This window comes from Microtus ochrogaster, unplaced genomic scaffold (assembly GCF_000317375.1).
Source record: "Microtus ochrogaster isolate Prairie Vole_2 unplaced genomic scaffold, MicOch1.0 UNK25, whole genome shotgun sequence".
Lineage (NCBI taxonomy): Eukaryota > Metazoa > Chordata > Mammalia > Rodentia > Cricetidae > Microtus > Microtus ochrogaster.
In genome coordinates this window covers 2,619,926-2,634,121 of record NW_004949123.1, presented here as the reverse complement: position 1 = coordinate 2,634,121, position 14,196 = coordinate 2,619,926, and the positions used below count along the sequence as shown (strand labels likewise).

At 41.6% G+C, this 14,196-nt stretch overlaps 1 protein-coding gene across 2 annotated transcripts in view; it reads right to left on the bottom strand.

Annotated features, from left to right (window-relative positions):
- Positions 1–14,196, bottom strand: part of Vav3 (vav guanine nucleotide exchange factor 3) — a 320,561-nt gene that overhangs the window by 248,468 nt on the left and 57,897 nt on the right. For both annotated transcript variants that reach the window (XM_026789648.1, XM_005367914.2), the window contains exon 2: positions 1,482–1,598. In XM_026789648.1, coding sequence (XP_026645449.1) covers positions 1,482–1,598 — 117 coding nt within the window. The remainder of the gene's footprint in view (positions 1–1,481; positions 1,599–14,196) is intronic.

The window sequence follows — 14,196 nt, the reverse complement described above, 5'->3', positions numbered from 1 at the left end:
AGCGGCTTCAACATATTTGTTAGCATGGGTTACCTCAAAGGGGCTTCAACATATTTGTTAGCATGGGTTACCTCAAAGCGGCTTCAACATATTTGCTAGCATGGGTTACCACAGAGCGACTGCACCACCAGAGTGTCTCACCCCAGAATAAATGAAAAGGTCCTCGTTGCTGCTTAAATGGTATTCCATAGCACAAATAATAAAATACAGAGACAGATATTGGGGTTCAACCTGAAGATCAGAATAGCAAAGCAGTCAACCACTAAAGAGACCTTTTACTTCTACCAAATCTTCCAACCGAAGGGGCCAGATCCTAGAGTTAAAGGTGTGTGCCACCAGTCCCTGGCCTGGTTGACTAGAATGGCTGTTTTGGCCTCTGATCTCCAGGAAGCTTTATTTATAAAAACACAACTAATATACCACTATAGTGTCCCTGCTTAACCTCCCACACTCTGTATACTAGAACAATTCAAACAGTTCAGGCACAGACTATTCCCTGATTAATAGAGTCCTCTGGATAGATTCATTGTTAAGGTCCCCGTCTGCAAACTGAATCACAGATCTTCCCCTTCCTCTATGGGAGGAGGTATTTTCTACTACTTCTCCATCCCCTATTTTTCTCATCGTCCAATTCTTCCCACAAGTTCCAAACTTCTGGATACCAGGAAAGGTTTTTAAACACAGATTTAATTTGTGTTCTTTCTCTTCTGGCCCCTCATCCACAAGAAACAGCAAAGAAACACTTGCATCTCATTTTCTCTTTCATCCAGTCTACTTGACAATCCACTTGACTTGCCTTTGGGCTGACACAGTGGATAACATCAGCATGTCGTTTCCTTGTCTTAATTCCTCCCTTAGGATGTGCAATTCTCTCTGGGCTGACCGCTTGGCTTTGGCTGCATGTCTTAGCTCCCACAAGAAAAGCCATGCAGCAGATGCCACAGTCTGCTTCCCACACATGCTTCTTTCGGGTACTGCAGAATATTCTCCAGTCCCAGTCATGAAGCAGGCAAGCCACTCCATACCAAAGACAAGAAGAGTCCTCTCTGGAAGCCTCACCTCCAAAGGTTCAGCTATAGTTACCTACCTCACCACCCACAGCAGGGGCATTGCAATTGTTATGACAATAAGGGGGCACACCATTTCATCCCACAGAGAAAGACAGCCATGTCAAGACACTCCGCCACCAGACAGCTTAGCTTCAGTTGCCTGGTTCCTTGACCGCTGTGGAGGGGAGAGGTCATTGCTCTTCCCAAACTGAGCTTGGGTTCCATTGTGAGCCTGCTGATCATGCCAACAAGTGCAGTAACTCTTTCCTTAGTGGAACCCTAAATACACACTCACCCTACCCCTTCACACAGGACTCTAGGGACAAATCAAATACAGCTCAATAGTGAAGCATTTGCCTACCATATGCAAGACTCTGGTTCAGCTCCCAGAACTCTATTCAAAGAATTAATCAAGAAGCAAACAATCAGTACCTTTCCAAAGTCACGAACATCAAACAGGTCAAACGCTTCAAAAAGTTCGCTTTTCCTCATTCCAAATGTCTCACAGCAGGCTGACAGAAATGTCCGGATATTCTTCAGACAGAGAAACTGAGGAAGAAAAACAATAGCATTAATGATTTTTTTCTGAGTGTGACCTGTCTTCTGTCACACATATGCTACGGTAAAAGTGCCAAGGAAGGACAAATTTGTGCCTTCTTGTTCTACCTTTTCATCGGTCTGTGAGTCATACAAAATAATGTTCTACATGTAGATAGTGTGTATTCATCACATTCATTGTCCATTGTCTTCTCTTGTCCCCCCCCACCTTCTAATTCCCCCCCTCTTTCCAAACACTCACCCTCTTCTGTTTACATGTCTTTTTCAGCTCTAAATTCTGTACAGCAGAGACAATATGCATTACCTAGCTTCCTCAGCCACCTTATTGCTTTCGATCAGCCAGCAGTACTTTAAACTGGCTGTGGCCAGACAAACATGGTTTGTACCCTCTTGAAACTTATATTGAAATATGAGATGATACCTAAGCACAGACATGGAAACAAACCCCTACATTAAATTGTTATTTATGTTTTTACATAGGGCCTGGAGAAGGGATCTGGAGAGCAAGGAGGCAGGGGCAGATGGAGCTTAACTAGAATGATTAGAAGGAATCTCACCAAGAGGATGGACAGAGAAGGAAGGTGGCCTGAGGTAGGAGTGCCTGGAAGAGACACTAGAGCATAGTGTGTGCCAGGGAGAAAACTAAAGGTAACCTGGAAAGGTAGGGGTCAGACAAGGGAGGCCTATGGGGAAGCCTTGATTCAGATATAGGAAATCTCAGAAGTGTGGGCCAAAGGTGAGACAAAATTTCATAGCTTCTAAGGGTCTTTCAGGAGCTGCTGTGTTGAAGACAGAGGGAAGGATACTAGGGTAAGCACACGGTAGGGAACAGGAGGCTACTGTTCCAATCCAATCCAAGTGAGAGAGGACTGTGGGAAAACAAGGATACACTAGCGCTGGGTGCCATTTGAGGAGCAATTGACCGCCAGGCAGCAATGGATATGTCAGTCTACAGTCCACGTGATATAGGCATGGACTTCAGACCTAAGTTTTGGAATCTTCAGCAGCGGTTCTCAACCTTCCGAACACTGTGACCTTTTTATACAGTTCCTCGTGTTGTGGTGACCCCCAGCCATAAAATTGTTTTTGTTGCTACTTCATAACCGGAATTTTGCTACTGTTGTGAATCGTAATGTAAATATCTGATATGCGACCACGGGTGGTGGTGGGGGGGATCATGGCCCAGGTGTTGAGAACCACCACTTTAAGAGTAGAGACAGCATTAACTGTCACATTGACTGAGGCGGACTTAGACCACGAAGTCTTAGGAGACCAGGAAGAGAACCCCACAGAGGGGTGTGAGAAAAAGTGGCCACTGCTGAAAGAGAGATTCAGGAGACCAGGTGTCCCCAAAGTCATGTAAAGTAGAGAAGGAGACAAACTACATCAGACGTTCCAGGTGACCGGTAAGACAGAGATGGGCACTGTCTAGGGAACTTGGCAGTGAAGGTTATAGGCTTCTTGACAGTAGGGAAGATCTATGGGGACAGGGACAGGGCAAAGGTTGTCTGGAGCAGATCCCGCTACAGGAAAGAGTGAAAGCGAAGGCAGGATCGAGGCTGATGAGTGACACAGCAAAGGGGACAGAAGCATGACGGTTATCCCAAAAGAGGCATCCTTACCCTTACAGAAACATGACAGTTATCCAGAAAGAGGCACCCTTACCCTTACAGAAGCATGACAGTTATCCAGAAAGTGGCATCCTTACCCTTACAGAAACATGACTGTTATCCAGAAAGAGGCATCCTTACCCTTACAGAAACATGACTGTTATCCAAAAAGAGGCATCCTTAAAGAAGCATGACAGCTATCCAGAAAAAAGGTATCTTTATACAACGAAGTTCTTGAGCATACAAAGGAGAGAGGTCCCTATGTTGGGATGCATGCCAAGCTCATCCATCCCTGTGACTGGAACAGGAGGTGGACAGGAAGTTGCTAAGGACAACTTAATAATCAGACATTGGGGTTCAATTTTAATATCTAAAAGACACACATACATCTACACACATACCCCCAGAAGCAAATTAGTCCTAGGTCTGTTTGTTTGTTTGTTTGTTTATGACAAGTTCTTAAAATGTCTTCCCAGCTAACTTGGAACTTTCTTTATAGCCCAGAATGGCCTTGAACTCAAAGTAATCTTTCTGCCTCAGTTTCTCATAATGAAAAATGATGTTATAGATATAAGTAGTGACCACTCTCATCTTAGTAACTTAATAATTTTGGAAACAAGAGCTGCCGTGGCATACATCTTAAAAGTTTATGTATTTATGTCAAAACTTTAAATAACTGTGCCTTATTATATGTCAATAATACCAAAATAATTACATAAACTTAATCTTCTGGTGGCTGGTGTAGTACACACATGTAACACCAGCTCATGGGGCGATAGGATGAGTATTAGGAGTTCAGAGTCATCCTCAGCTATACATTGAGTTCAGAGTTAGCCTGGGCTATATGAGAGCATCTCAAAACCAAAGAACAGGGGAAAAAAAGAGAAGAAAAGAAAAGAAAATGAACCTCCAATAAGTGAGTAACATTAGATAACCATCACATCTTTGTTTTTATTTGTTTCCAAAGCACTGACTGTCAATATTGGATCTTGTTTTGGTTTTATGAATTTATAAATTTTGGGGAAAAAAAAACCTCACCTTGCTTTTTCTGCATTCAGATTTGTCATGGACTTAACTTAGACACCTTTTACCCTTTACAGGAATCATTCTCAAAGGCTTAAATATTTCAGGAGGGGTTAAAACCACAAGGGAAGCATCACGAACCCTTTGAAATGGAAACAGTAACCAATCAGCAAAAGCAGCCACTGCCATCTCTTTAAAGATTCATGAGACCTTTACAACACAGCACCACCCTGCATGCTGCCCCTCCACAAAGAATTGCTTATTTACAGATTAAAAGCCTTGCATTCTGCCAAGACGGGCAATAATTACTCTCTGAGGGATTATGCAACTGCTCTCTTACAGTTTTTTTTTTTTTTTTTTACATAATTAAGTGACGAGAATCGTAGCTCACCATGGTTGCAAATGTCACCCTCTCAGGATGTCTCACTAAACCCACATTTTCCCCATGTGTAGGAAAAACTGCAGCGGGCTTCTACTAATGTGCTTTAATCACGAAAGTCAGAAAAGTAAGAAGCATCAATCAAAGTTGAAACACTTGAAAATCGTCACGAGGCCTGAAAAACAGGCAATGCCTTAACTGGAGCCAATATTAACCTTACTTAACTTTCGCAAGTTCAATTCTGTGAAGCTCAACAAGTCTTTGCTGGATTTGAACAATGTCACTCAGGTGCTGCTGCCTTTCCAGGAAAGCCTCAAGCCTGATTACCCTCTTTGATTCCTGTTTCTTCTAGCCAGCCATTTCTGAATGCCTGCAACATCAACATCACAGATGCTGGAAATGCTAAACAGCCCTGCTTTACGCTTCTCTAGTAATATTCCCAGGAGCTTTTCACAGAGCCTGAAAATGGGGCTGAAAGCATGGAGCTCGTCATGCACTCTACACTCGGGGTGTTCTGCTCTCTGCCCACACGGAAACAGAGTTGAGGGACAGATGAGGTGGGCTGTGGCCTCATTAGGGAGGCCCCAAACACAGCTGAGCCCGCCAAACTGTGTCCCCCCCTAAAATATTTGTTACGCTTTGATTCTATTCATTGTTTCCATTTATTTAAAAAATCTAAACAAAGGTTGCAAGACTAATACAGCACATAATCCAATCTGTGCAGTCACAACAGTGTTACGCATGCTTTTGTGCATCTGTCTTTTATTATACTGGCTTTTGGGTGGGGGGTCTGTCCTGTTTGAAAGGAGGGTGCAGACAATTTTCTTCACTGCTAAATCATTCGCCGTGCATCTGACATACCAATAACACCAGCACACATCAAAAACCCTGCTTTCATCTTATTTTCAAACTTCGTTTTAGAAAGAATTAATAATTAATATCCATTGGCTATTCAAGTTTCTACCATTCCATCCTCAACTTCTTCCTATAATAGTTAAGATCTACTCCAGTGGTTTTAATTGCATTTGGCTACCTTATCTTTGGAATATATTTTCTTTTCAGCACAGTTTAATCAAAATATAGATATATCACTTCCTCTTTTCCTTTCTTCCCTCCAGCCCTTCCTACGTCATATGTTACTCCCCGACACCTCCCATGCTGCTCCGCACGCAAACAGATAGCCTCTTTTGTTTTATCTTATTGTTATATGCACTAATATATAAATAAACCTACTAAGTCCATTTTTGTTATTCATGTATATATTAAGATCTGACCCACTTCGTATTGGGTAACCAAGGAGGGGACTCCTCCCTGGAAGAGGCTAATTCTCAATCTAGGCAATCACTAGCTGCCTACAGTTCTTTGTCTGGGGGTGGGATACCGGGAGCTTACCCCCTTCCACATTAGCATGCATGTCTGTTGGTTGCATTGTTCATGTCTTGTTTATGCAGCTGTTTCTAGAAGAGGCAACCTAGGAGCAGATATAATATATTTTAAGATTTCTTCTTTTATATTGAATTTTATGGAAATCACAGGATAATTGACTTATAAGGCACCCTACATTATTAACTTGTCTGACAATTTACCATAGAATCACTAACCTGCTTTTCCAGCATCTACACCGTCTGAGAACTGAAGTCTAATTGGCAGAAATAACTCATATTGCAGACCTCACAATTCATCACACAGAAGGCACAGGATGAAGCTGACATCTGGCTAGTCCTAAGGTCCATCATTTGATTAAGACGGTTGTTGGTCATTTTCCCACCTCCCTATGTATTGTTTTTAACATTCCTACATAGCCTGAATGTGAATGTCCTATGTCTGCCTTACTTCTAAACCATTTATCACAATGGATACACTGACCACCCTTGCCATCATCTACTTGGGGCTGTAAAATAATGTTTTTTTCCAGTTCCAGATTCCTTCCTTACTTATTAACTGACACTATTTATTTTATTTTATTTTATTGGTTTTTTGAGACAGGGTTTCCTGGAGCTTTAGAGACTGTCCTGGAATCCACTCTGCCAATGAGACGGGCCTGAGTCCAGGGATTAAAAGCGTGCCCCACCACCACCCAGCTCACTCTTTGATTTTTTTAGAAAAGAAAATCTTCTCATTGCTCTTGTATTTTTTTTTCTTTTGAGTAAGATTTCATCCCTGGGCTCTTTCATGGCACCTCTGTTGAACTTTGTGATTCTGCTTCCTTACGTCAGTCTCCAACTCACAGTTTTCAGTACCTGGTTCTGAAATCAGCCACTGCCACAGGCAAGCCGGTTTTCATTGGTAGATGGTATTTAGAAAACAAAAGAGCACCCAGCAACTCCTAGATCCCAGGCAACAGCAATGAGTGAACCCTACACTGCTACCTTATGTGGATGTGACCTAGCACTTCCTGCAGAAAAAGCTCATTTAAACAGAACTGGCCCAGGAGGCCTCTAACGGAGCTTTCGCAGAAGTCCACAATCTTCGTAGAATGCCTAAGAAGCCAACACTCATCTCAGTCTTCCAAAAGGACAGAAACTGGAGCTCACTGAAGATGACCCAGGGCTAGATGTGTGGCTCACACAACATCAGCCAGCACAAGCCTTCCTCAAGTCTATTCATCCTCTGGGATCCAAATGAGTCCCCTGGTCTTTTGTGTCATCTGCAACAGCTTGAATAAGTTGCCTGCAGAAAGATACTTCACAGCACAAAACTAGCCCACCTTACTATCTCATAACCATCTCTTAGTCTTCACGAGACCACTTTAGGTTGTCTTAGACGTTAAACCTTTAGGAGTCAGGATTAAAGAACTTAATTTTTTAACTTTTATATTTGTATACAAGATGAATATTTAATAAGGATACATGAAGTTCTAATAACCATATGCTTATTTTAAAAAACATCGGCGAGATGACTATTATGTGTTAGACACTGTGAATTTTCTAAGATACATCCTCAAGTGGATTCTGATTGATTAGTATGCTGAAAAAGTTCATTGATAGTGCCAAAAATTGGGTCCAAAAAGGAAGCACAACCCAGAATCTCTCACCCAAGCCTGACTGCAGTCATTCAGAGCACAGAAAGCAAACCTGGAGCTGCACAATTGGGTGGCAATTATGCTACACAAATATGCGGTTTCTCTGGGAGTCCTGGAGCGTGGGGGGGCGGGGGGCAACCTTCTGAAATAACTGGGAGGCCATGCAACGTGAGGGGTGAGAGTCACTAAGACTGAAACAGCTGATGTTCGGATGAGGAAGGGAACAGACAGTGTCAGGGTGTGTGTGAGGAGGAGAGGTAGGAAAGGCATGGACCACTGATGGAGGAGGACAGAGGGAGTGACTGATGCGGGGACACAGACCTAGAAGGGAACACTGTCAGGACTGAGGGAGACTGCAGTCACCTAGCAGGACAAAGAGGCTGAAGGGTCCTAGGTAGAAGAGTGGAGCATAGATTAGCATTGCATTTTAGGTGTTTTGAGTGCTTATTCTGCTCCAAGTTCTATGAGCAGTGCTATTTAGTCCTCACGACAACCCAATCAGGAGAATTTGAGTCTTCTTTTATATCTTCTTTTATATATTTAGAGATTTATTCAAACTTAGAAAATCACATTAAGTTACACTGACATTGAAGTGCATGAAAAAAAAAAACACGGCTTTTTTTTTTTTTTTTTGGTTTTTCGAGACAGGGTTTCTCTGCACGGCTTTCTTTTTATCATGAAGTGAGTTAGACAGGAAAAACAAAACAATTAGGACTACACAGCATTAACCTAAGGAGGGCTGACAGCCATTGAGACCAGAAGGGTGGAAGCAGGAAAAGAAAGAACTCTAGGTCATATGGAAAGGGTAAGAGCTGGGAGAAGAATACCTTGGGATGGCACCCATATCTCTATCACTGAACGGCCAGCACCGGCATTCACTGAAATGGCAACAACAAACGGGGTGTACGGATGAAAGCGGCGACAGGCTGAGTCAGTGAGCTCTATTCTTCATGTGTAGAAAGGCCCAGTGGGCCTGCCGTCCCTCTCGGAAGTCCCCAGGGATGAGTGATGAAATCTAAGAGCAAAGCCGCCCGGCATTCACTTGCCTCTTGAGCTCTCTGCCGCTAAACAGACACCACGCCTGTGCATTTTCCTGGCGGATCAGCAGGGGCCAGCAGGGTTTCGTGGGCATTGGTCTGTGAGTAAAACTTAGCCAGATCATGTGCTATCTTCGAAGTACTCCATCTGGACCCTAACACAACAAATATCTTCAAGGACGGTGAGGGAAGAAGGCAGGCAGAGGAAAAAGAGATTGCTTTGTGCTAACCAGCTACTCAAAACACTAGAACGATTTTCCCCTGGATTTCCACCTTGTTTGCAACAGATTCTTTTGCCATGCATGCGATGTCCACCAGGGAGATGGCCATGAGAGCATTGGGATTACACACTCGCCAGTGTCTCGCTCTATATGGGTGTTAGGGATCCAAACCTAGCTCTTTGGGTTTGCACAGCAAGGGCTTTGCCCATTGGACCATCTCCTTAGTCCACCAAAGTTTGTTTATTTGTTTTATGTTTATTTAACAACAGTGTACAAGCCTGTAAAGTGTATTTTGCTGGAATGATTATGCTCCTAAGTGTAGGGCTAACTTGCGGGTTGCACATCATCTTCTCTGCTCTGCAGCCCCTGGCTCACACCTGTTCTGGAAAGGGGCACGCTGGATTGTAATATCGGTGACCCAACTATCATCCCAAGAAGCAGTAAACACATTGAGAACAGAGAATGTATGTACCCCATGAAGCTTCCCACCAGCACCTGGCTTTAAATAAACTTCTGAATGGATGCTGAAGCAGCTTGTTTACAGGGAAAGAGAAGAATTAACTACAAACTATCTTTTGGCTGCCAGAAAACTTGGAGTAAATTTTTACATTAAACTGTCATCAGATCCTTGTACCTATATGTCAATACAGCAATACATCTTTTTTATTACGTTACTTCAAAGTCTTTTGGAGAGACTGAAAGATGGCTCAGAAGTTAAGAGCACTTGCTGCTCTTTCCAGAAGATGAGGGTTTGGATCCCAGTACCTAAGTTGGGAGGCCTAAGACCACCTGGAACTCCAGATTCAGCGATCTGATGCCCTCTTCTGGCTTCTGTGGGTACCCATACAGACAGACACATGCACAGACACAGGCACAGCACAGACAGAAAGACAGACAGGCACACACACACACATACACATTTAAATTTTTAAAAATCTTAAGAAACATCTGTGTGGAGTTGGTGGTATGATATTTGCAAACAAAATGAAGAAAATTTTCAAATTATTAGACTATTATTGTCATAAGTGTTTTGTTTGGGTTGTCAGTTTGTGGTTCATGGCTCAATGATGGGCTACTAGCTGACCCTCGGGTACCCTGGCCCATAGTCACCATCACTTTGGTTTTTATACCAGTCCTACAGCAGTGGCTAACAAGAGTAATAAAAGGTAAAAATAGCAGTGGTGGCAATGGACCTGAAGAAAACAGACCCAACTGACACACCCACACCTAGGTTACAAATTGACTGGCCATCCCAGGCATCAGCATCTCAGAACAACAGGCCACAGAAAAAAACAGGTTTCTCCTGGATCAGAGAACGGAACACCTTGTTTGTGTCAGCTCAATAGGATGGAGGTTAGGTGGGGCAGCATTCACCATGAAGGACAACTCATCTCTGCAGCCTGGCACTTTTAAAGATAACCCTTGCAGCTCTGCCTTTCACCCATAATGGGAATGAATGTTACGTGTGTTTTGTGTTTTCTATTGCCAAGTTTGGTGGTGGTGATATTTTTATTAATTTTTAGGAATTTCATACAATGTATTTTGATCATACTTCCCTCCAACTCCTCCATTAACCCCATACAGTTCCATTCCCAACTCCAAGTAGATCAAATATCCCAATGTTAGACCTGAACCTCGGAAACTTCTAGAAGAGAGAGCAGGGAGTGTACTTCAGGATACAGGCTCAGGGAAGACCTTTCTGAATAAAGCTCCGGCTGCCAAGACAGGAAGACTACAATCAACAAGTGGGACTCCATAAAATTAAAGCCATTCTGGACTGCAAAGGGAATGGCTAATCATTTGAAGAGGCAGCCTGCAGGATGGAAACAAACCCTGCAGAAATGGATACAAAGGGCCAACTGCACCTCTGATGAAGGATGCACACCTCACACGATCACACACCAACCAAACAAACCACCCAGTTTAAAAATGAGCTCTTCATTTTTCCCACTTTAATTTCTGTTTGCTCATTTCTTTGTGACAATCAAGTAGGGGTGATAAATCACTAAATTACAAAGAAAATAAGACTCAGTTTACAAAACAGGTTCTCCAGGCTCTACCAACCAGTCTGCTGTTCTGGTTCCCACTAAAAAGGTTTGAGGATGATTTTTAAAATCTTTATCAATTTCTGCACGTGAATAAACGTGTTTTAAAAGGATTAACGGCTGCTTTATAATCTTACAGCATGTTAAATAAGACGGGACAGTGCCGTTGGCCTTCCACTGTAGGACCATCGCCACTGTAAAGGAGGCTTCTGAGGTGCAATTGAAAATGAAACGAAGCATTTCCCCACATGAATTCAACCTCAGAGAGGAGAGCCATAAATAACTTTTCTCTGAAGTAGCCAAAACAACAAAATGTTAAACTGTTATTCAGGTCAGCAGAAACATTCGTGTTAAAGCAAGCAAACCACCTTACTCCGCAGGATACTTGAGAGCCTTCCTTTCTTTCTTTCTTTCTTCTTTTTTTAATTTAATACACTTTAATTAAACTGTGATCACATCACTTCCCTTCTTCCTTCTTTTCCCCCAAGTCCTCCTATGCCCCTTCTCAAATGGACGGCATGTTGTTCTTTGATTATAATTGCTCTGTTCTAGCTGAAGACATTTAGAGTAGGCTGCGGTTCATGAGATTATCTCTGGCACAGAGTTTTTCACATCTTATCAGCCACTGTTTTTCTGTGCTCAGTGTCACTCCAGAGCTCCCCACATTTCTAACCTCTCATATTGTCTCCGTAGCCACATCCCTCCAAATTGAGCATCAATATCAAACTTGACGTAAGTCAAAAGATGAGCTCATCAACATTTTGCAGTCAAGGGCTTAGAACAATTAAAAGATCTCCCGAAAAGCTCTGGCAATGGCTGGGTTGTCTGCGAGTTGCCACCGGGCCACTTTGGCCAACAAAGGGATTAGATATAACCCTTTTTTTTTTGCACTGGAGGCCTCATTTGGTGATAAGAGCTGTCCAGGAGGATTTAGTGAAGAGGAAATATAATCAGAATATATTGTAAAGAGAAAAATAACTATTTTCAATAAAATAAAAACAGGAAAAATGTGCAAAAAATTAAAGCTTTTGTGTGTTCCTAGCTGTTCTATTTCCCTATTCATGAATAGGCGAGCACTGATGGGCAAACAACAATGGCTGAAAACTCAATTCTTCCCCTGTACAACTAACTGAGTGAACATTACCAAAGCAATACAATTAAAGCAACACAGCATCTGAGCTGACTATGGCCAGCGCTGGGTGAGAAAGGAAGCTGCTCACGCGAGTTCAGTGGTGTTGTGGAGAATGAGGGCTACTCCAGACAGAGGAAAAGAATGGAGATTGCTCTATAAGTCGTTGTAGAGGCTAGAACAGTTTTACCTTAAATATATCCAATAAGATAAAGGAACTTATATAAGGACCACCCATGGCTTATAATGACATCCATCTTCCCTTTTAGAAATAGGAAATGCACTGTAAATGGCTGGGTAAAAATCATACAGCACCGTTCAAATGAAAGTAGAATTTTTAAATTATCTTTTAAAGTCTATAAACTACATTTCTTTCATAGGACGGAGGAAGCAACAGATACTTAAACTAAAGAAACAACTTGACTCAGGAAGCTATACAATCCAAAAGGCACTTTCGATTTGGTGGAAAAGTGGCTAGGTGAAGTGTCTAGAAATTGCAGAAAGTAATTCTGAAGAGTATAGAAGATAAAATGTTTGCCGGAGTTGGAGTTAAAGGATTTGATGTTCAATTGATTAAACTTAAGTTCTCTAGAACATTTTGACTCCAAGACAGAAAACTGAAGGAAACTGACTATGGGAATTAACTTGAGTAAATACCCACTCTCTGGTGTTGCCAACTCTTAGCTTTATTACCTGGCACAGAGCCTCTCTTCTGGTTTACACTCTCGGTTCTACCATCTACAGTACAGTAAAATGACATTCAGGGTTTCTTCCTAGGTTCCGCATGACAGCTTGGCACCTGCACTAAGACATTATCCTGATAAAAATTGAAACATGAGATTTGTGTTTCTATTATCTACCTATAATTTGTAAATAAATGCATTTTAATTCAGTGTTTTTGTTATAGTATTTATACATCAGTTTATTTAGGAATCAGTCATATGTCTCTCTACTGACTTTTTAGACTCACTTTTTGTGTCTTTCCTTATATAAGGTAATGATGTTAAAATTCAGGTCACCGAGATGAAGAGCTGATGAGCAGGAGAATGAGTCACAAAAGAGCAGAGAAAGGAATCTCTCCTGATCTCTGCCAGTCAAGGACAGGTTCTCCTGTGTCACATTCTCCATGTGCCTGGGGCTTTAGTCTGCAAACAAGATAAGCTTTTCTTGGCGTAGATGTGTTCTCTTCCAAACCATTTTAAATGTCAGCATTAGTGGTCTCTCAACTGGTTCCTTTCCCATAAGCATCTTATTGTGGGGTCAGCACAAAACTAAGTGACATCCATCAGTAGTACAAAGGACCAACTAGATCAGCAGTTCTCAACCTTCCTAATGCTGCAACCCTTTCATACAGTTCCTCTTGCTGTGGTGACCCCCAACCATAAAATTCTTTCACTGCTACTTCATAACTGTAATCTTGCTGCTGTTATGAATCATAACATAAATATCTGATATGCAGGATATCTGATATGTGATCCCTATAAAAAGACCATTTGACTTCCCAAAGGGGTCATGACCTACAGGATGAGACCACTGTGCTAGATGATTCTAGATTAATCAACCAGAAAACCTCATACAAAACCAGAAAATACAAAAATAAAACTTAGACATATCACATGAAGCTTGGTCGCATTGCTGAAGCTTAAGTGTCATTCTTCAGATAAAGGATAGATAATAGATAAGTAGAAGATAGATAGATAGATAGATAGATAGATAGATAGATAGATAGATAGATGATAGATAGATGATAGATAGATAGATAGATAGATAGATAGATAGATAGATAGATAGATAGATAGATGATAGATAGATGATAGATAGATAGATAGATAGATAGATAATATATAGATAGGTAGGTAGGTAGGTAGATAGATAGATAGATGATAGATAGATAGATAGATAGATAGATAGACAGACAGATAGATAGATAATATATAGGTAGGTAGATAGGTAGATAGATAGATAGATAGATAGATGATAGATAGATAGATAGATGATAGATAGATAGATAGAAAGATAGATGATAGATAAATAATATATAGATAGGTAGGTAGGTAGATAGATAGATAGATAGATAGATAGATAGATAGATAGATGATAGATAGATAGATAGATAGATAGAT